Source organism: Sapajus apella, unplaced genomic scaffold (assembly GCF_009761245.1).
Source record: "Sapajus apella isolate SASKATOON/1434 unplaced genomic scaffold, GSC_monkey_1.0 scaffold69, whole genome shotgun sequence".
Taxonomy (NCBI): Eukaryota; Metazoa; Chordata; class Mammalia; order Primates; family Cebidae; genus Sapajus; species Sapajus apella.
In genome coordinates, this window is record NW_022437009.1 from 5,173,554 (window position 1) to 5,197,500 (window position 23,947).

At 37.8% G+C, this 23,947-nt stretch overlaps 1 protein-coding gene across 4 annotated transcripts in view; it reads right to left on the reverse strand.

Annotated features, from left to right (window-relative positions):
* Window positions 1-20,353: 20,353 nt before the first annotated feature.
* SYCP1 (synaptonemal complex protein 1) overlaps window positions 20,354-23,947 on the reverse strand; it is a 119,638-nt gene continuing 116,044 nt past the window's right edge. For all 4 annotated transcript variants that reach the window (XM_032249647.1, XM_032249645.1, XM_032249648.1 and 1 more), the window contains 2 exons: window positions 20,925-21,014; window positions 20,354-20,839 (listed from right to left, as the gene is read on the reverse strand). In XM_032249647.1, coding sequence (XP_032105538.1) covers window positions 20,702-20,839; window positions 20,925-21,014 — 228 coding nt within the window. In that variant the 3' untranslated portion in view covers window positions 20,354-20,701. The remainder of the gene's footprint in view (window positions 20,840-20,924; window positions 21,015-23,947) is intronic.

Genomic DNA, 23,947 nt, shown 5'->3' on the forward strand with positions numbered 1-23,947 from the left:
AAGTGATAGGATGACTCTCTGTGGACACCACTCAGCCTCTTTCCCCAGCAACCCATCATTGCCCAATGAGCCCATGAACAAAGAGGCCATGGTGGAAGGGATGAAGGTTATGCATGGGCTCAGCAATATGGACTTCCATTCACCAAGGCTGACCTGGCTACAACCACTGCTGAGTGCCCAATTTGCCAGCACCAGAGACCAACACTGAGCCCTTGATATGGCATCATTCCTTGGGGTGATCAGCCAGCCACTTGGTGGCAAGTTGATTATATTGGACCTCTTCTATTATGGAGAGGGCAGAGGTTTGTCATCACTAGAATAGACACTTACCCTGGATATGGGTTTGCCTGTCCTGCACACAATGCTTCTGCCAAGACTACCATCCATGGATGCACGGAATGCCTCATCCACCATCATGGTATTCCACACAGCACTGCCTCTGACCAAGACATTCCCTTTGTGGCTAAAGAAGTGCAGTAGTGAGCTCATGCTCATGGAATTCACTGGTCTTACCATGGTCCCCATCATCTCTAAGCAGCTGGATTGATATAATGGTGGGATGGCCTTTTTGAAGACACAATTACAACACCAACTGGGTGACAATACTTTGCAGGGCTGGGGCAAAGTTCTCCAGAAGACTATGTATGCTCTGAATCACCAACCAATACATGGTACTGTTTCTCCAATAGTCAGGATTCGTGGGTCCAGAAATCAAGGGGTGGAAGTGGAAGTGACACCACTCACCATCACCCCTACTGACCCACTAGCAAAATTTTTGCTTCCTGTTCTCACAACTTTACATTCTGCTGGCCTAGAAGTCTTAGTTCCAGAGGGAGGAATGCAGCCACCAGGAGACACGACAACGATTCCATTAAACTGGAAGTTAAGATTGCCACCTAAACAGTTTGGGTTCCTCTGACCTTTAAGTCAACAGGCTGAGAAGGGAGTTACACTGTTGGCTGAGGTGACTGACCCTAACTATCAAGATGAGATCAGTCTACTTCTCCACAGTGGAGGTAAGGAAGAGTATGTCTGGAATACAGGAGATCCCTCAGGGCATCTCTTAGTATTATCATGCACTGTGATTAAGGTCGACGGGAAACTACAACAGCCCAATCTGGGCAGGACTACAAATGGCCCAGACCCTTCCGAAATGAAGGTTTGTGTAATTCCACCAGGAAAAAAACCATGACCAGCTGAGGTGCTTGCTGAAATCAAAGGGAATACAGCATGGGTAGTAGAAGAAAGTAGTCATCAACACCAGCTATGACCATGTGACCAGTTGCAGAAACGATAACTGTCATTGTCATGAGTGTTTCCTCTTTCTTTTGTTAAAAACAGGTTTGTGTATGTATAACCTTGTACTAAGAAAATATCTTCATTTTATTTCCATTTTCCTTTATCATGTGATGTAAGATTTATTGACTTCATATTAGCATTTAAGTATTAAATTTATGTAATAGCATTTGAGTTGGGGATTGTGCATTTGCCATTGTATAAAGGATAGTTGTATTATGACATTATTATTGTCTTTATTTGAAGATTATATGTGATTTCAGGAGATGTGTACAGGTTCAAGTTGACAAGGTGTTGACTTGTGATAGTTAATATTGAGTGCCAGGCTGCGCATGGTGGCTCATGCCTATAATCCCAGCACTTTGGGAGGCTGAAGCAGGCAGATCACTGGACGTCATGAATTTGAGACCAGCCTGGCCAACATGGCAAAACCCTGTCTCTACTAAAAATAGAAAATTAGCTGGGCATGGTGGTATGCACCTGTGGTCCCAGCTACTCAGTAGGCTGAGACAGGAGAATCACTTGAGCCCAAGTGGCAGATGTTGCAGTGAACTGAGATCACACCACTGCACTCTAGCCTAGGCAACAGAGCAAGATCTGTCTCAAAAAAAAAAAAATTGTCAACATGATTGGATTGAAGGATGCCAAGTATTGTTCCTGGGTGTGTCTGTGAGGGTGTTGCCAAAGGAGATTAACATCTAAGTCAGTGGACTGGGAAAGGCAGAACCACCCTCAATCTAGGTGGGCACAATCTGATCAGCCACAAGTATAGCCAAAATAAAAGCAGGCAGAAGAATGTGAAAAGGCCAGACTGGTTTAGTCTTCTGGCCTACATCTTTCTCCATGCTGGATGCTTCCTGCTCTCAAATATCAGATTCCAGGGTCTTCAGCTTTGAGACATAGACTGGTTTTCTTGCTCCTTAGTTTGCAGATGGCCTATTGTGGGACCTCACCTTGTGACCATATGAGTCAATACTCCTTAATAACTTCCCCTTTATATATACATCTATCCTATTAGTTCTGCCCCTCTAGACAACCCTAATACATTGACTTTACCAAAGTTTCAGGATACAAATTCACTGTACAAAAATCTCATTACTGACTTCTCCCTGCCACAAGGTGTCTGAAGGACCAGACCATGCCACATTCATAACCTTTTTTTGAATCTTGAGACCCAAACATGGATCTCAAGATCCATGACACAACTATGAGTATGACAGGCCAAGAAAGTAGATGGGCCATCCTGTCATGCTTATCTGGCATATGTCATATACTTGGCCAATCACTGGCCAGAGCTCCCTGTGGTAGCTCTCTTGTGTCTATTTGTGGGAACTACAGCCTTCAATCTACAGTTGATCTTTGACAACACAGATTTGAACTGTATGGGTCCATTTATAGGCAGATATTTTTCCAACCAAACATGGATTGAAAATACATAATTTGGCCAGCCACAGTGGCACACACCTGTAATCCTAACACTTTGGGAGGCCAAGGCAAGCAGATCGCCTGAGGTCAGGGGATCGAGACCAGCCTGGCCAACATGGCAAATTCCTGTCTCTACTAAAAATATACAAATTAGCCAGGCATGGTGGCAAATGCTTCTATTCCTAGTTACTTGGGAGGCTGAGCTAGGAGAATTGCTTGAACCCAGGAGGCAGAGGTTGCAGTGAGCTGAAGCCACACCACTGCACTACAGCCTGGGTGACAGAGTGAGACTCCATTTCAAAAACAAAGAAAAAGAAAAAATATAATTTGTGGGGGTTTGTATCCCATGAATTCTGCAACAACAACATATATGGAGACTTGTTTTATACGTGGGTTTTGCAGGATGAACAATGGGACATGGATTTTTGGTACATCAGCAGGGAACAGAGGGTCCTGGAACCAATCCTCCAGGTATGCCAATCTGGTAATATGTTCTACTGACATTGCGGGTCCTTCCAGTATAGGAAAGTGGTTTCTGAGGATGGAGAAAACACATAGGACCAATTTGTAGCTAGGGAACTTCTGGAGCACCAGTCCTCCTATTTCACTGCCTGTTGAATTTTCAGTTTTATAAACTGAATCAAATTCATTAAAACCCACTGAAGGACCACTTTTTATGGGCATTCACAACGTCAATTTTATAAAAATGAAAGATAACACTTAACACTTGATTTGTGCTAGGCACTTTTCAAAATGCGTATTAACTCATTCCCTCTAGTTGTCGTAATTATCACATTTTACAGATGAAAAAGCCGAGCCATAGCAAGGTTATTCAGAACTGAAATAGCAGAGCTAGCTTTAAAAACTCAAGTAGCCAAACAAGCCTCATACTGTTAAGTGACACATCACATCATCTGTAGTCTGGCCTGAATAATTAGTTTTGACTTAATTAAATATGATAATCCAATAAACTATATTTGTGAGTTAGCTGATTATATAAAACATTATATTCTGCAGATTAAATTCAGCACTATGAACAATACTGTTAGAAAAAAAAAAAAAAAAAAGCAATTCTCTACTTATTGAGACATTTAAAAGCTATTGACTTACAAGAAGTCATTGGGAAAAAATTGATGCATTTTTTTTGACAAATCATAGTTCATACAGGGGGTTCTTTTAACTACGGACATACACATCAAACAAACAACAGAGGAATCATTTTTAAAAATTAAAAAATAAATTGCAAATCACTGAATTAGACAATTTCCAATACAATTTATGTCACTTTTTTAGTAGTTTTATAAGAACATTGTGTAGAATATATCTTGTCATAGAATATATTTTCAACTTTTACTTACGTAATGATTTATACATTTAACACATATTTCCATACCAGCGGTTTTATATTTACTGTCACTCCTAGGCAACATCTATATAAATTTAAAGAATATATTACCATAGACGCATGAATTCCAAAATTGGGTATTTATCCTATAGAAATAAAAACACTAACATTAGCGTTGTTCCTGCAAAACAGAGAAACAAGAGAATTCCCATTATATCAGTTAGGATACAACAGATTATGCCAACAATAACAATCTGAACTCTAAGGGGCTTAACACTGAAAGTCTTATTTCTTACTCATACTACATAAACAAGATGACAACAGAAGAAGAGTGTGATAGAGGGTCTCACACCACAGAAGTAATTAACACACATCACTTCTACCTAAAATTCATTTGTTGAAATGTAGTATCACCAAGGAGAGAGGGGGGTATAATCTTCTCATATGCCTGGGGGAAGAGAAAATTAGATATAAGTGTTCAAAGGTCTATCATACCTTTTAATAGAGAAATAGTGAATTATTATACGTCCATGAAATATTATACAGCCACAAAAAAAAAACCCTGCAACCATACCAGGTGTTCAGAGAGATTTACCATGTTTTAGAGAGATTTCCATAATAATAAGCAAAGCAAGAATCTGAAAAGTATACAAATTATCCCATGTTTGTAATTTAACCCTAACCAGAAAATCCTGTGTATATGCATATATGTGTAAAAATATAACAAACTACTAAATACATTATAACTATGTTTATCTGTCATGGAGAAAAATAAGAAAGTTTACACCCTAGGTTCTTGTTGAGGGTTACCTAAGAGAACGGAAGTTAGCAGAGGGGGACTCGTGTGTGGAGTGGGGAAGAGAGAGATTGAGGGAGAAAGCAAAAGAATAAAAGGAGGTGGGGAGGATCCAAGATGGCTGAAAAGGAGCAGCTACAGAGTGCATTTCCCAGCAAGAACAATGCAGAGGGTGAGTGCTCACTGCATTTCCAAACAAGTTTTCACTGCCCACAGACCAGGAGATTCCTGGGCCGAAAAGAACCACAAGTTTTCAGCACATCTGGTGCCACAGGTTGGTGCATAGAAACTCACACAAATCTGGGCAGCCATTTCAACTGATGCCTGGAATACCTGGGAGACAGAGCCACCAATTCAACTGAAAGGGAGGAGGCTGAGACAGGGAGCCAGGCGATCTGGCTCCATGGGTACCACACCCACAAAACAAGCAATCTGAAACACTCTGGATTGAGAGTTTCACAGCAAGTGCAGCTGGACCCAGGATGGTCCAGCTCAGTGTGGGGAAGGGTGTCTGCCACTACCAAGGCAGTCTGGTGATACCAAGGCAGTTCACACAGCAGCTGGGCAGAGCCTGAGGCAGCTCAGCAATGCCTCTGCTGGCAGACTGTGACTAGAATACTCTGTATGGGGCAGGGCATCTCTGAAAAAAAGGCAGCAGCATGACAGGAACTTATAAATAAAGCCAGCCTTCCTAGGTCATAGCACCTGGGAAAAGAGGTGGTTATGAGTTCCACTGCAACAGATATAAAGGTACCTGCCCAGCAGCTCTGCACAGAACAATGGAGTTCCCAGCACAGCACTTGAGCTCCTATAAGGGACGGACTGTCTCCTTAAGCAGCTCCCTGACCCCCATATATCCAAAGAGACACTTCATAAAGGAGAGCTCAGGCCGACACCTGGTAGGTACCCTTCTGTGACAAAGATAACAGAAGAAGAAACTGGCAGCAACCCTTACTGTTCTGCATCCACTGCAGATGATCTCCAGGCAAGCAGGGTCTGGAGTGGACCTCCAGCAGTCCTACAGCAGAGGGGCCTGACTGTTAGAAGGAAAACTAAAAAACCAAAAGAAATAACTTCATCATCAACAAAAAGGATGTCCACTCAGAGACCCTATCCAAAAGTCACCAACTACAAAGACCACATGTAGATAAATCCAAAAAGATGGGAAGAAACCAGTGCAAAAAGGATGAAAACACCCAAAACCACAACGCCTCTCCTCCTCCAAGAAATCACAACTCCTCACCAGCAAGGGAACAATGCTGGATGGAGAATGAGTCTGATGAATTGACAGAAACAGGCTTAAAAAAGTGGATAATAACAAACTTCTCTGAGCTAAAAGAACATGTTCCAACCCAATGCAAAGAAACTAAGAATCCTGGAAAAAGATTTGATGAAAGGCAAGCGAGAATAAACAGCTTAGAGAAGAATATAAATGAATTGATGGAGCTGAAAAACACAACACGGGAACTTTGCAAAGCATACACAAGGTTCAATAGCCGAATCGACCAAGCAGAAGAAAGGATATCAGAGATTGAAGATCAACTCAATGAAATAATATGAGAAGGCAAGATTAGAGAAAAGAGAGTAAAAAGAAATGAACAAAGCCTTCAAGAAATATGGGATTATGTGAAAAGACCTAATCTATGTTTGATAGGTGTACCTGAATGTGACAGAGAGAATGAATCCAAGCTGGAAAACACTCTTCAGGATATTATCCAGGAAAACTTCCCCAACCTAGCAACGCAGTTCACCATATAAGTCCAGGAAATATAGAGAAGCCACAAAGATATTCCTCAAGAAGAGCAACCCCAAGGCACATAATCATCAGATTCGCCAGGGTTGAAATGAAGGAGAAAATGCTAAGGGCAGCCAGAGAGAAATGTCGGGTTACCCACAAACAGAAGCCCATCAGACTCACAGCAGATCTCTCCACAGAAACCCTACAAGCCAGAAGAGGGTGGGAGCCAATATTCAACATCCTTAAAGAAAAGAACTTTCGACATAGAATTTCATATCCAGCCAAACTAAGCTTCATAAGCGAAGGAGAAATAAAATCCTTTATGGATAAGCAATTGCTGAGATATTTCATTGCCACCAGGCCTGCCTTACAAGAGCTCCTGAAAGAAGCACTAAACATAGAAAGGAACAACCAGTACCAGCCACTCCAAAAACATACCAAATGGTAAAGACCATCGACATAATGGAGAAAATGCATCAACTAACAGGCAAAATATTTAGTTAGCACCAAAATGGCAGGATCAAATTCACACATAACAATATTAACCTAAAATGTAAATGGGCTAATGCCCCAATCAAAAGACACAGATTGGCAAATTGGATAAAAAGTCAAGACCCATTGGTGTGCTGTATTCAGGACACCCATCTCACATGCAAGGACACATATAGGCTCAAAATAAAGGGATGGAGGAAGATTTATCAAGCAAATGGAGAGCAAAAAAAGCAGGAGTTGCAATCCTAGTCTCTGATAAAATGGACTTTAAACCAACAAAGATCAAAAGAGACAATGAAGGGCATTATATAATGGTAAAAGACCAATGCATCAAGAAGAGCTAACAATCCTAAATATATACACACCCAATACAGGAGCACCCAGGTACATAAAGCAAGTTCTTAACGACCTACAAAGAGACTTAGACTCCCACATTTATAGTGGGAGACTTTAACACTCCACTGTGAATATTAGACAGATCAACAAGACAAAAAATTAACAAGGATATCCAGGACTTGAACTTAGAACTGGACCAAGCAAACCTAATAGACATCTACAGAACCCTCCACCCCAAATCCACAGAATATACATTCTCCTCAGGACCACATTGCACCTACTCGAAAATTGACCACATAATTGGAAGTAAATCACTCTTCAGCAAATGCAAAAGAATGGAAATCATAACAAACACTCTCTAAAAGTACAGGGCAATCAAATTAGAACTTAGAATTAGGAACTATCTCAGAACCGCATAACTCTGTGGAAACTGAACAACCTGCTCCTGAATGTTGACTAGAAAAACAATGAAATGAAGGCAGAAATAAAGATGTTCTCTGAAACCAATGAGAATGAAGACACAGCATACCAGAATCTCTGGGACACATTTAAAGCAGTGTCTAGAGGGAAATTTGTGGCAATAAATGCCCACGAAAAAAGTGAGTAAAGATCTAAAATCAACACCCTATTGTCAAAATTGAAGGAGCTAGAGGACCAAGATCAAAAAGAACTCAAAAGCTAGCAGAAGACAAGAAATAACTAAGATCAGAGCAGAACTGAAGGCAATAGAGGCACATAATCCTTCAAAAAATCAATAAATCTAGGAGCTGGTGTTCTGAAAAGATTAACAAAATAGACAGACCACTAGCCAGATTAATAAATAAGAAAAGGGAGTCTTCAAATAGATGCAATAAAAAATGAAAAAGAGGATATCACCACCGATTCCACAGAATTACAAACTACCATAAGAGATTACTACAAACAACTCTATGCACATAAACCAGTAAACCTGGAAGAAATGGATAAATTCCCAGACACTTGCACCCTCCCAAGCCTAAACCAGGAAGAAGTTGAAATGTGGAACAGACCAATAATGAGGACAGAAGTTGAGGCAGCAATTAATAGCCTACCAACCAAAAAAAGGCCAGGTCCAGATGGGTTCACAGCTGAATTCTACCAGACATACAATGAGGAGCTGGTACCATTCCTTCTGAAACTATTCCAAACATTACAAAAAGAGGGAATCCTTCCCAAATCATTTCATAAGACCAACATCATTCTGATACCAAAACCTCGGCAGAGACTCAACAAAAAAAGAAAACTTCAGGCCAATATCTATGATGAACATCAATGCAAAAATCTTCAATAAAATACTGGCAAACCAATTGCAACAGCACATCAAAAAGCTTATCCATCACGATCAAATAGAATTCATCCCTGGGATACAAGCCTGGTTCAATATACACAAGTCTATAAATGTAATCCACCACAAAACAGAACCAAAGACAAAAACCACAAGATTATCTCAATAGATGCAGAGAAGGCCTTCGACAAAATTCAACAGCCCGTTATGCTAAAAATTCTCAATCAACTAGGTATCAAAGGAACATATCTCAAAATAATAAAAGCTATTTATGACAAACCTACAGCCAATATCATACTGAATGGGCAAAAACTGGAAGGATTCTCTTTGAAATCTGGCACTAGATAAAGATGTCCTCTCTTACCACTTCCGTTCAGTATAGTATTGGGAGTTCTAGCCAGAGCAATTAGGCAAGAATAAATAAATAAATAAAGGGTATTTAATTAGGAAAGGAGGAAGTCAAATTGTCTCTGTTTGCAGATGACATGATTGTATATTTAGAAGACCCTATCATCTCAGCCCAAAATTTCCTTAAACTGATAAGCAACTTCAGCAAAGTCTCAGGATACAAAATCAATGTGCAGAAATCACAAGCATTTCTATACACCAATAACAGACTAACAGAGAGCCAAATCATGAACAAACTCCCATTCACAATTGCTACAAAGAGAATAAAATACCTAGGAATACAACTAACAAAGGATATAAAGGACCTCTTCAAGGAGAACTACGAACCACTGCTCAAGGAAATAAGAGAGGACAGAAACAGATGGAGAAACGTTCCATGCTCATGGTTAGGAAGAATCAACATCATGAAAATGGCCATACTGCCCAAAGTAATTTATAGAGTCAATGCCATCCCCATCAAGCTACCAATGACCTTCTTCACAGAACTGGAAAAAATCACCTTAAACTTCATATGGAACCAAAAGAGAGCCCACATAGCCAAGACAATCCTAAGCAAAAACAACAAAGCTGGAGGCCTCATGCTACCTGATTTCAAAGTATACTACAAGGCTACAGTAATCAAAACAGCAAGATACTGGTATATAGACCAACGGAACAGAAGAGAGGCCTTGGAGGCAACATCACACATCTACAACCATCTGATTTTTGACAAACTTGACAAAAACATGCAATGGGGAAAGGATTCCCTGTTTAATAAATGGTGTTTGGAGAACTGGCTGCAGTGTGCAGAAAGCAGAAACTGGACCCCTTCCTGATGCCTTACACTAAAATTAACTTCAATGGATTAAAGACTTAAAATTAAGACCCAACACTATAAAAACCATGGAAGAAAACCTAGGAAAAACCATTCATGACATACGCATAGGCGAGGACTCCATGACTAAAACACCAAAAGCCAAATAGACAAAAAAAGAGCCAAAATAGACAAATGGGACCTAATTAAACTCCAGAGCTGCTAAACAGCCAAAGAAACAATCATTAGAGTGAACTGGTAACCAACAGAATGGGAAAAAATTTTTGCAATCTACCCATCTGACAAAGGGCTAACATCCAGAATCTACAGAGAACTAAAACAGATTTACAAGAAAAAAAGAAACAAACCCATCCAAAAGTGGGCAAAGGATATGAACAGACACTTGTAAATGTAAATTAGTTCAACCATTGTGGAAGACAGTGTGGCGATTCCTCAAGGACCTAGAAATAGAAATTCCATTTGACCCAGCAATCCCAATACTGGGTATATACCCAAAGGATTATAAATCATTCTGCTATAAAGACACATGCACACATATGTTCATAGCGGCACTGTTTACAATAGCAAAGACCTGGAACCAACCAAAATGCCCATCAATGATAGACTGGACAAGGAAAAGGTGGCACATATACACCATGGAATACTATGCAGCCATAAAAAATGAGTTCATGTCCTTTGTAGGGACATGGATGAATCTGGAAATGATCATTCTCAGCAAACTGACACAAGAACAGAAAATCAAACACCACATATTCTCACTCATAGGCGGGTGTTGAACAATGAGAATAGAGGGACACAGGGAGGGGAGCATCACACACTGAGGTCTGTTGGGCGGGTGCCAAGGGAGGGACAGTGCGGGGGTGGGGAGGCCGAGGAGGGATAACAAGGGGAGAAATGCCAGATATAGGTGATGGGGGATGGAGGCAGCAAACCACAATGCTATGTGTGTACCTACGCAACAATCCTGCATGATCTGCACATGTATCCCAGAACCTAAAGTGCAATTAAAAAAAAAAAGAAAAAAAGGAGGGCACTAAGATTTTACATGCTCATAATTATGCATTAGTGTAAATTATGTACATGCATACTGAGATTTAAAGTCATTTTTTAAAACTATCCTTTCCTTTTCAATTTTTTTATTGCTTCACTAGAACTCAAATGACTGATCTTTTGAGATAAAATGAACTTTTTGGTTCCCTTCATCTCTAAACTCTGACTTTGTGACATAAATAATGTTGTCTTATCTATCTCTTGTTTGTCATTTTCTATTTCTAACCCATGGTTGACTTGTCACTGATTAAATTTCCTGATGTACTACAATAGCCTGTGGACTACTAATTATACCGAATTCAGGTTACCTAAATTATTAATAATTTATTTCTAACCTTTATATCAACCAAAGCAACTTGCTCTTTGACATCATTAATTTAAATTTACATGAAATAGAAGACATTTTATTACTGTTAGAGTGATAAAGTTATGAATATTTTTCTCAGGACAGGTATCGGATCTAATCCAAAAATTTGAAACTGCAGTTTTCAACCTAAGACATTTTCCCATTGTAATTGGGTACCCCCATTTTTCTAAGAGGTGATTTAATTTTTTCCCTCTCTTCTCATTTCCCCTGTTCCCTATGTCCTACTTAGCTCTTTAGAAACACAAATATAACCTTTCATCTCCCCATCACCAGACATTCCCTACAGGGGAAGTTCATGTCTGTGCTCTTAGATGGATCTCTCCTTGAGAGCTGACAGTTGATTTACAGACCAACACATGCCCCTCACACCCCACCACAGAATTCTGACCTCCAGGAGGTTGCCTCAGGAGAGCATGTCAAAAGCATGCCCACTTGGACACTTTTACAGCTTACTTCTTCCCAGGAAGGTGCCAAATCAACTGTCAGATAGACAAGGCACTGAGCTAGCAGAGGGACCCTGGTGTAGCAGGAGCAGCAAGGAACAAACCTTGTGAACACCAAACCGAGGAAGGAAGTGGCTTTTTATTCAGCTGGGAGCTGCGGCAGGCAACAGCCTCATACACGAAGCTCCCTGAGTTGCAGCTTCTCTCCCCTTTTATAGGCTTATAATTCTAAAGAGGAAACTGAGGTGGAACTATGTCATTGTCCATTTGCTGAATGTCCGACCTTACAATCTTTTGGCTTCATTGATTTGCTAATTCATATGCAATTCGAGCAGGGACCAGCAAGGGGATGGGGGGTCTTACAGAGACAAGACAAAAGCCACAAGCTGTTTATTGGCAGAGGTGTTTCCAGGAGGGTGCCTGGTCTGTGGAGACGTGGAGTCATGAACCAGTGCCGGGCTCCAGCTGGCAGAGATAGCATTCATTTACAGCTCTTTCAAGGTTAACAGATAGCAGAAATGCTGGGAACTAAAGAGGGAGTCACTTTTCCAGCTCTTTGGTATTTTATTTATTTTTTCCTTCTTCAGTCTCCTTTCCATCTGGAAGCAAGAGGCGGTGGGGGAGGGAGATGAAATTGAAGGAGGCGAGGGGGTCTCCCCTCTCACTGGCACTTGTGCATTTCCTCCCCTATCTTATAAAAGTGCCTCATTTCTATTCCAGAAGTGAAGTAGTATGGGAAGACATCTATATCTGATATCCCACTGTTAACTGGATTCTGCATGTGGCAAGCAACAAACCTGCATTTTGGTTACACTGTCTCTTACCTGAACTATTTCAATAGCTGCAATTGCTTTATCCAGTTCCAATTACCCTTATTTGTCTTCCAAAAGAAAAGTTTTTTTCCTCAAGTCGGGGAATGGATGACAGTTAGGAGACCTTATACTGCATAACCTTTTGTAAAATTTAAATTTAAAAATACTATATTTTTGGCTCCATATGAATTTTAGGATTGTTTTTTCTAGTTCTGTGAAGAATGATAGTGGTATTTTGATGAGAATTGCATTGAATATGTAGACTGCAAAAAAGGGCTCATATAGCCAAAGCAAGACTGAGCGAAAATAACAAATCTGGAGGCATCACATTACCCAGCTTCAAACTACACTACAAGTTTATAGCCATGAAAACAGCACGGTACTGGTAATAAAAACAGGCACACAGAGCCATGGAACAGGATAGAAAACCCAAAAATAAACCCAAATACTTACAGCCAACTGATCTTCAACAAAGAAAACAAAAACATAAAGTGGGGAAAGAACACCCTATTCAACAAATGGTGCTGAGATAATTGGCTAACCACATGTAGAAGAATGAAACTGGATCCTCATCTCTCACCTTATGCAGAAATCAACTCAAGATGGATCAAAGACCTGAAACCATAAAAAGTCTAGAAGATAACATCAGGAAAACACTTTTAGACATTGGCTTAGGCCGAGAGTTCATGAAGAAGAATCCAAGAGCAAAAGCACCACAAAAAAAGGTAAATAGATGGGACTTAGTTAAAATAAAGAGCTTCTGCACAGCAAAAGAAATAATCAGCAGAGTAAACAGACAACCCACAGAGTGGGAGAAAATATTAGCAAACTATATATCTGACAAAGGACTAATATCCGGGATCTACAAGAAATTCAATCAAATCAGCCAGAAGAAAACAACCCCATCAAAAAGTGGGCTAAGGACATGAATAGACAATTCTCAAAGGAAGATATACAAATGGACAATGAACATGAAAAATGCTCAGCATCACAAATTATCAAAGAAATGCAAATCAAAACCACAATGTGATACCACCTCACTCCTACAAGAATGACCGTAATCAAAAAATAATAGATATTGGTGTGGATGTGGTGAAAAGGGAACACTTTTACACTAATGGTGGGAATGTAAACTGATACAAACACTATGGAAAACAGTGTGGAGATTCCTTAAAGAACTAAAAGTAGATCCAGCATTTGATCCAGCAATCCCACTACCAGATATCTACCCAGAGGAAAAGAAGTCATTACATGAAAAAGACACTTGCACATGTGTGTTTATAGCACAATTTATAATTGAAAAAACATGGAACCAGCCCAAATGCACATCAATCAATGAGTGGATAAAGAAAATGTGGTATGTATATACCATGGAATACTATTCAGCCATAAAAAGGAACAAAATAATGGCATTTGCAACAGCCTGGATAGAATTGGAGACCATTATTCTAAGTGACATAACTTAGGAATGAAAAATCAAACATTGTATGTTCTCATAAGTGGGAGCTAAGCTATGAGGACACAAAGGCATAAGAATGATACAATGGACTTTGGGGACTTGTGGGGGAAGGGTAGGAGGGAGTGAGTGATAAAAGACCACTCACTGGGTTCGGCGTAAACTGCTGAGGTGATAAGTGCATTGAAATCTGAGAAATCACCACTAAAGAACTTACCCGTGTAACCAAACACTACCTGTTCCCCAAAGCTTACTGAAATAAAAAAATATTAATACCATATTTAAATAATAAAGTCTTTTTTCTTTTTTTTGCTTATACTCTATTCCATTTCTCACACCATAAAAGTCCAAGCTTTGCAGCATAACACACAAAGTCCTACATGAAGAGATCATGGCTTCGTTCTCCTAACTACTCTTCACTTCATCCTTTATATTGCGATTTCTTCTGTCTTGGTTTTCTCTTGGCCTTCTTACATTCCTATAGCACTCCAATTTATGTCCAAAATCCAGAAGGTCTTCTCTGATGACTGCATTCATGTCATTAAATTATCATTCATTTCTATGTAGTTCTTATGTGTGTGTACTATCAAATTAATTATAATTGATTCATCTGTTTATGTATAAAATTTTGCTCCTTGACTGTGAGTTATTAACAGCAGAGATTATATCATACAGATAACCATAGGTCCAGTTATTTATTTTCTGCTTTCATGCTCCTTAGGATTTCATACAGGGGAATATTCCCTTCTTCTTGAATCACTTTGTTCTCTAGGCTTCTATCATCTCTTACACTTGGTTTTTCCCTCCTCCAGCAGTTCCTCCTTCTTAGCTTCTTTGTGGTTCTTCCTGTATTGCTTCACTTTCTCTTTTTTTTTTGAGACAAAGTCTCATTCTGTCACCCAGGTTGGACTGCAGTGGCATGATCTTGCCTCACTGCAAACTCCACCCCACTCCCGGGTTCAAGACATTCTCCTGCCTCAGCTTCCCAAGTAGCTGGGATTACAGGTGCTTGCCACATCGGCCGGCTAATTTTTGTATTTTTAGTAGAGACTGGGTTTCACCAACTGTGCCAGGAAAGTGCTTGGGATTACAGGCATGAGCCACCGTGTGTGGCCTATTTCTTTACTTTCAAATATTCCTTTACCTCAAGGCTGCTGCTAACTCCTTTCTCTTCTATAACTAACATTTATTACTGTAAAAAGAGTACATTCAGTTCTGTACTTTAAATAAAACCTATATGTCAATGATTACTAAATATCCTTCTGGAGAATTCTAGATTCATTTATCCAATGGTCTACACACTATCTCCACTTGGGTATCTAAAATATCTCAAATATGACATATGCTCAAAACCATACTTCAAAACCAAACCTTGCACCTTCTCTTTCCCTCAGTCCTTATCTCCAGAAATCTTTTTGGTTCCATCATTAAAATACACACAAAATATTACCTCTGACTGAGTCTCACATCTTTGCCCAGCCTAGTGTGGCTAATATTTGTTTTTTTAACAGCCAATAATTTGGCTGAGGCTTCCTCAGGCCATGCATCTTCTAAAGTTTATGGCCTGCAGATATATTAAATGCTCATTTTTGCTTCAGATAAAGCTTATGCACTATTCACTTAAGACCCAGAACTTGCAACCTGTTTCTGTAAAAACAGTAACTTATGTAAAGATAAGGCTACTATATGCTATAATGACCCACCAAGTGAAAACTCCTATGCAGCTACTTTCCAGATAGTGCCACAAAAGCCACACCAGAGTTTCAATATTGGTATGTTAATTCCTCTGAATTGCACTCTATTTCCTTCTCAAAGTGTCCAGCCTATTCATCAAAATACTGGAACTTGCAAATATTCTTCTGAATTTTTAACTTATTAAACTTATCCCTTCACAACAGGACCACTCTTCCACCTGCCCTATAAAACTTGCAGCATGGAAGAGATCATGTGATTCCTGTAGGAAGTTTCACACCTGAGAGAGACAGAATAGTTTGTATCCCACATGCCCACTCCTAAACACATCTGATTGATCCTAAATGCATCAATCAGATTAAGTCAATACTACAAAGAGTGGCTAAAAGGCAGGAAGAGTTTCCTACTAACCTAGAAATAGGCTTTCGCAAACCTTCTTCTTAATCTCCAAAATGCATTCAATGTTTAAAAAGGCATTAGTTAATAATCATGTAATTATCTTACAAAATTTTCATAATTAAATAATCAAATTATGAATTTGCCAATTGTTCATTAAGACTAGTTTTTTTTTTAAGCAGTTTAAAAGTAAAACAATAACATTAGTTATAACTTTTTTTCTGGGACTTTATTGTCAAAATTGAACTCTCTAAAGTGCAAAGAAGAGTCAAACATAGGATACAGGTATTGATCGACTTACCACCTATGCAACTTATGACCATTCAGCTTTACGACCACAATCGCTAGCCACGACTGCTCCGCGTCTGGCAGCGCAAACGTTGCCCAGCTGGGTGTACGACAGTACAGACCAGCTTCCAGCAGCACTACCATCTCGGCGTACACAATTTCAACTGTACATATAGCCTACTCAACTTACGACCAAATCGTGTTACGACCGGTCCGCGGTCCCAACCATGGTTGTAAGTCGAGCACTAGCTGTACTATGATATGCTTTAAGAAAATTTCATGATTTTTCTAGTTTCCAATATTTAATCTTATTTTTAAATCAGACACTCAACATTTAGGTTGTAAAGTTTTACTTATTGTAAGAATCACTAATATGGTATATGTAGGTTTTTCTTAAATATGTATTAATATTTTATTTATTCAACGTGTGTGTGTGTGTGTGTGTAGTTTGTTTGTTTTTTTTTTTTTTTTTTTTTTGAGATGGAGTCTCTCCCTATCGCCCAGGCTGAGTGCAATGGCGTGATCTTGGCTCATTGCAACCTCTGCCTCCTGGGTTCAAGTGATTCTCCTGCCTCAGCCTCCCAAGTAGCTGGGATTACAGGCATGTGCCACCACACCCAACTAGTTTTTTGTATCTTACAGACGGGATTTCATCATGTTGGCGAGGCTGGTCTTGAACATCTGACCTAGTGATCTGCCCTCCTTGGCCTCCCAAAGTGCTGGGATTACAGGCATGAGTCACCGTGCCTGACCTTCAACAAATATTGAGTACCTACTATGGGCAGCATGATTCTAGCCACTTGGAATACATCAATAAGCAAAGCAGACTAAAATCCATTTGTGAAGTTTACATTCTTGTGAGGAGAGACAATGAGTAATGAACATGCCAAATAAGGTATACAGTATGTTAGAAGATACAAGGGAAGTAAGAAGTGCTGGAGGAAGGAGAGGGGTTATAAAACAGGAACATACCGAGCATGTTCAAGGAACAGCAAGGAGAAGCAATCTTCCAAAATTTAAGAGCCTTAACTAACTCATTTTAACTAAAAGTAAGGAAGAACGATATTTGAAAATTTAAAGACTGTGAACTAATTGTGACAGACTGGCTAGTTGTTTACCCTTTTCCCTAATCTCCTGAGAGATAACTCAAATATGGGTCACAGTCTCCCCTGAAGTTAGGTTGTGGCCATATTGACTTGTTTCTGGAAAGTGAAATGTGGGAGGAATTGCTATACATCTCTTTCATGCCCAGGTCATTAGAAACTTCCCATATGGATCCTCCATGGTGTTTCTCTTTTAGCATAAACTTGGAAGCCAGCTTCTGAAGATGGGAGAACGAGAAATTGAAAGGACTCAGGGTTCCTGAATTACTGCCTGGAGGAATGGTTCCCACTAAACAGAAACATTATGTTGGACTTTAGATAAGTTAGAAGTAAATGAATAGTTAGCTACAGCAGCTAGTCTTATTCTAAATATTTGAAAATATATAGCTTAATAGATTAGTCTTATTTTAAATATTTAAATTTAAAATATATTAAATTTATAGACTAATGTATTATTTTAAATACTTGAAAATATTTATATTATTATTTATATTCAAAAATATATAGCTTCAAATGTGAAATTTCACATTTTCAAAACCAATAATTCTCCAAAAATGCTTGCTTAGGAAACTTATTATAAAGTTTCAATTAAGAGATCTGAAGCTAGAACTCCCAAGACCATGGCTAGTTAACAGAATATAATTGTAGTCACACAAATTAAAGGAAGAACAAAATAATTTCTGTAATGTTATTGCATTTTCATTTTTTCTTGGTTAACCTTTTCTACAAACACAATCCATACAATAAGATGATTCAAATTTTACTTCACCATAGTTACTTACAAATAACTCTAAAATCATTTTTATTCACGTATACATTGTTTTCATAAAGTCCATTCACTTTCCTACTCTGAGTCTTTCACACCTACTTTTCTTTCCACAACCTCCAACAGTGTCTTCCCTATCCTCATTCTCAGTGAATGGTGTTAATTCCAGCTTCACTGAGAAAACTGAAACTATGGAATCAAAACTTCTGCAAACTCCCATACACTTACCATCATCATCTTGTACCATATACTCTTCCTTTTTTCCTATTGTTAATGGCAGAAGTGTCTATTCTCTTACTGAAGGCCCAACAGTTTCAATTATCCACTGAGCTCCATCCCTCTTGCCTATTATAAGGCATTCTACAAAAAATTTCCCTTTCTCTCCCACATAATCATTTTCCTCATTCTGAATCTTTCTCTAATTATTTGGATATGCTATTAATTCTTACATCTTAACAACAACAACAAAAAAAACCATCTGTTGATCCACTTCCTTTTCCAGTAACTTCCCCATTTATCATCTTCATGTGAAGTATAACTTCTTGAGTTTATTACAACTGATAGAAATAGGTGTCTCTGCTTACTCTCCTCTTTTTCCTTTAAACCCTTCCAATCAAGCTGCACTTTACAAAAACTGACATTAAGATTACCAGTGACTACACTAATAACATATTAAACAATTTTACTTTAACTCTGATTAGCATTTAACACAATGTATCACTCCCTCCTCTTTGAAATACTTTCTTGGTTGGGTTCCAAGAAACCATAGCCTACATTTTTTTACTACCACTCTGGCCAGTCCTTTGATGACTCCTTCTCATCACTCTGACCTCTTTCCTAGGTACACTCCCTCCAATGACTATACATCCAGCGTTCTCATCCAGGCTGATTGCTTTAAATATGATGTTGACTCCCAAATTTATATCACTAGTCTGGACTTGTCTTCAAGCCTACTTACCATCTCTATTTGGATCTCTAACAGGTATTTCAAACCTAACATGTGCAAAACTACATTGTTCAGGCCAAAAATATTGCCCATTCTTTTTCTTTCATATTCTACCTGTATCTTCAAACTATATCCAAAAGCTGACTATTTTACTCCTTTGCAGCTCTTGCTCCTGTTTAAGCCAATATCATCTTTCACAGGCATTACTAAAATAACCTCCTGTTTATTTATGTCCTCTTTCCAGTCTGTTCTCAATATAGCAGCCAGAAAGATACTGTTAAAACATAAGTTGGATCATGCTGAAAATCATCTACTAATGTCACATATTCAGAGAAGCCAAAGTTCTTACAGTGCCCTACAAGTGCTACATAATCTGCCCACTCAAAATCCTCATCCCATTAACTATCAGGCCTTCTCTTCCTTCTACTCTTCCTTTTGCTCACTATCCTTCCCAATACTGGGCTCTTTGCTGCTTCCCAGATATGTTAGGCACACTCCTACCTCTGGGCTTTTGTATTTCCTATTCCTTCTGTGAGAAATGCTATTCCCTTAGGTAGCCCCAGGCTCAGTTGCTGTTTTAATCATATATTCATTCAAATGTCACTTCTGTAAGGGATATCATACCTAAAACGTAGTCTTCTTCATACTCCTTAATACTCTTCCCTGTTTTTTTCTTCTTAGCAGTTACCATTAACTAATACACTGTGTTTTATTTATTTTTTTAATTGTCTACTTCCCTCACTAGAATGTAAGCTTTAGGAAAACAAAGGTTTCTGTTTTCTTCACTATTACACCCCCAGTATCTAGAATTCTGTTTGACTTTTAGTAAACATCAATAAATATTTGCTTAATAAATGTTGCATAAATGAAATATTTGAGGAAGTTGTACTGGTATAGCCATTTTTTCCTGTCACTAAAAGCCATTTGTCAATTTCATAAAAAAATTAAAAAAATCAAAGCTGCCTCAGAAGTATAAAACCCCACTACAATGCTCTCAAGACTTTAAAAATGAGTAATATTCTCTCAAAATTATAATGATGAGTTGTTTATATGATCTACCAGAATCAATGAGAAGCACTTATTTGCATCCAAAATATTTTAATAGTAAAGAATAAAGAATGACCTCAATAATGCATTCCCAGCATTCAAAGGCTAACTTTACAAATTTGAAAACTTCGTAAAAACAGTTTTCATGAATACAAGAAAAAGTAACAACAAATATAATCATTTAATTATCTGAATATAATGGCAGGTTTTCAGACATGTAGTTTCTTCACATTTAGGCTAAAAATAAAAACACAAATCATTCATGCAAATATTTTTTAAAAGTCTCAACTTCCAGATAAAATTTGGCTCTGGAAAATAAGAAAAAAACATTAACTCTTAAGTTTCATGTTATTAGGTTCTTAATTACACTGATTCTCTGAAATTAAACAAATAACTTTTCTGCTTCTTTTAGTTTTTTTTTCCTATCCAGTTTAGCAATTACAGCCCAACGGTCCTCCCGCATTTTTCTTATAGCTCCAAACTTCAGTGTAGATCCAGGGGTTGTTAGAGATGAAGGGGTCTGAACACAAAATAAAATTTTTAAATTAACATTTTTTAAGTGCAGTTTTTAAAATTTGCTTTCTGAAGTAAAATTTAAAAGCTACCTTTTTTGGTGTTCTGACACAAAGATGAGAAGCTGGTGGATTACTGTTCCTATGTAGTGATTCCAATGTCTCTTCTTCTGAAACCATGCTCTTGAAGAAAAATACAAAAATATAATGTTGGCCTTACCATCATTAATATTATATTATTAACATTTTGTCAACATATCACATGTGAGGAGAACAAAGAGTAGAAAGAGGAGGGATGAAGAAGGGAGAAGGGCAAAAGGAGGAGGAAAGAGAAAGAAGATTATAGCGAGAAGAAAGAAGAACAAACAAAGAAAACAATAACAAAATAAACCAATTGGCCAAGCAAGGACCTAGATTTTTATTCTATTAACTATATTACTGAAAGGCTATGTGAAATACAAGATATATATAGTGAGCAGCATTTCCCTACTGATTTCTATTTCAGTTTCAGAGTCTTTATAATACCATCTTGTCCTCCTTTCCTGACCCTGTTTATTCAAACTCACATTAATAACTTATAATAAGTATTTACAATTCTATAAAAATTATAATATTATCTATGATCTAGCAATTCCACTTCTGGATACATACTCAAAAGAAAAGCAGTGTCTAGAAGAGATCATTGTATACCCATGTTCATAGCAGTATTATTCACAATAATTAAAGCGTGGAAACAACCCAAGTATCCATCTATGGATGAATAAGCAAAATGTGGTGTATACATACAATGGAATATTATTTAGCCTCAAAAAGGAAGAAAATTCTGACATATGCTACAACATAGATAAACCTTGAAGACATTATGCTAAGTGAAAAAAACTAGTCACAAAAGAACAAATCTTGTATGATTCTACTTGATATACTTAGCATAGAGAAAATCATACAGACAGAAAGTAGAATGGTGGCTGTCAGGGGCTGGGGGGAAGGTGGAATGAGGAGTTATTGTTTAATGGGTACAAGGTTTTTGTTGTAATGAAGAGTTATGGAGATGGATGCTGGTGATGGTTACACAACATTATGAGCGTATTTAATATCATTGAACTGTATAATTAAAAATGGTTAAGGTGGTAAGTGTCATGTGTACTATACCAAAATAAAAAATAAAAATTATAATGTCACTTAATTTATGATTATTGTAATTCTCCCACATAATGATAGCTAACATTTATTTAGTACTTTCTGGGTGCCAGTCTCTATTTTAATCACTTTGCATATTTTAATTCCTTTTAATCTTCATAACAATTTTATAAAGTAGGTATACCATTATCCCCATTTTACAGGTGAGGACACTCAGGCACACAAATATTAAGTGATGTACCCTAGATTATACAGCTAGGAAGAGTGGAAGGAAATTCAAATTCAGGGAATCTGACTCCAGAATCTATTCTCTTAATGAACATGAAACACAAGTCATGTAAGCAGTCAGTTCACATTAAAGCCACATTTGACAAAAACTTCAGAGGCTTCACGGATGAAAAATCTCAAACAGATTTTTATAAATCTAAGATTTCAACAGAATTCAATAAATAAGTCATACAGCTACCTTTACAGTATCAATGTGTATCAGTGTGTATCAATTGACTCTCTGTAGCATTCATCTTTTCATGTGTTCATAGCCCATTTAAGCTTCATCTTTGAGAAATGGCTATTCAAATCCTTTCCCCCATTTTTCAGTTGGGTCTTTTCGTGGCTGTTGAATTGTGGGAGTTCTTCATATATCCTAGACATCAATCCCTCATCATATATATGAGTTTTAAATATTTCCCCTCACTATTTACCCTGTCTTTTCACTTTCTTGATGGTCTACATTAATTCACAATAGTTTTTAATTTTGATACAGCCCAATTTTTCTTTCTTTTTCTTTAATTACCAGTGCTTTTGGTGTCATTCATAAAGTTGTTGCCAAATCCAACGTCATGAAGATTTCTACCGTGCTTTCTTCCACAGTTTTATAGTTTTAGCTCTTAAGTTTAGGTCTTTGATCCATTTTGAGTCATTTTTCATATGATATAAAGGGTCCAACTTAATTCTTTTTACATGCAGACAGTCAGTTTTCCCAGTATCCTATGTTACATTGAACGGTTTTGGCACTCTTGTCAAAAAATCAACTGACTATATAGGAGAGAGTTTATCTCTAGGCTCTATTCTATTTCATTGGTCTGCATGTCTGACCTTATACAAGTACTATGCTGTTTTAATTACCAGCTTTGTAGTAAGTTTCAAAGTTGGGAACTGTGAATCTTCCAACTTTATCCTTATTTTTCAAGATTGTTTTAGCCATTTGGGGCCCTTTGCAATCCCATATTAATTTGAGTATTTTTTCCATTTCTGCAAAAAAATTGTTGGAATTTTTACAGAAATTGCATTGAGTCTGGAGACTTGGATACTACTGACATCTTAACAATATTTAGTCTTCCTATCCATAAATATCCATAAACATAGGATGTCTTTCCATTTATTTAGGTCTTTCAAAATTTCTTTCACCAATGTTTTGTAATTTTCAGTGCACAAGTCTTTCACTTCCTTGGTTAGATTTGTTCCTATTTAAATTCTTTTAGATGAGATTGTGAATAGAATTGCTTTATTAATGTCATTTTTGGATTGTTCATTGCTGGTATACAAAAAACATAATCAATTTTTGTAATGTTGATGTTGTATCCTACAATTTTGCTGAATTTATTTATTAGCACTACTAGCTTTCTTAAAGAGTCTTTGCAATTTTCTATGCATAGGATCATATCATCTGTAAAGAGAGGCAGTTTTTCCTCTTCCTTTCTATCTGAATGCCTTAAATTGCTTTTTCTTTTATAGTACCTCTAGTTAGAATTTACAATACTATGTTGAATAGCAGCAGTGATAGTGTGCACCCTGCCTCATTCTTAATCTTAAGGGGTAAGTCTTTCAGTCTTTCACCATTGAATATGATGTTAGCTGGGGGTTTCCATAAATACTTTTTATCATATTGAGAAATTTTCCCTCTATTCCTAATTTTCTGAGAGTTTTTCTACCATGAAGTGTGTTGGAGTTTGTCAGATGCCTTTTTTTGCATCAGGATG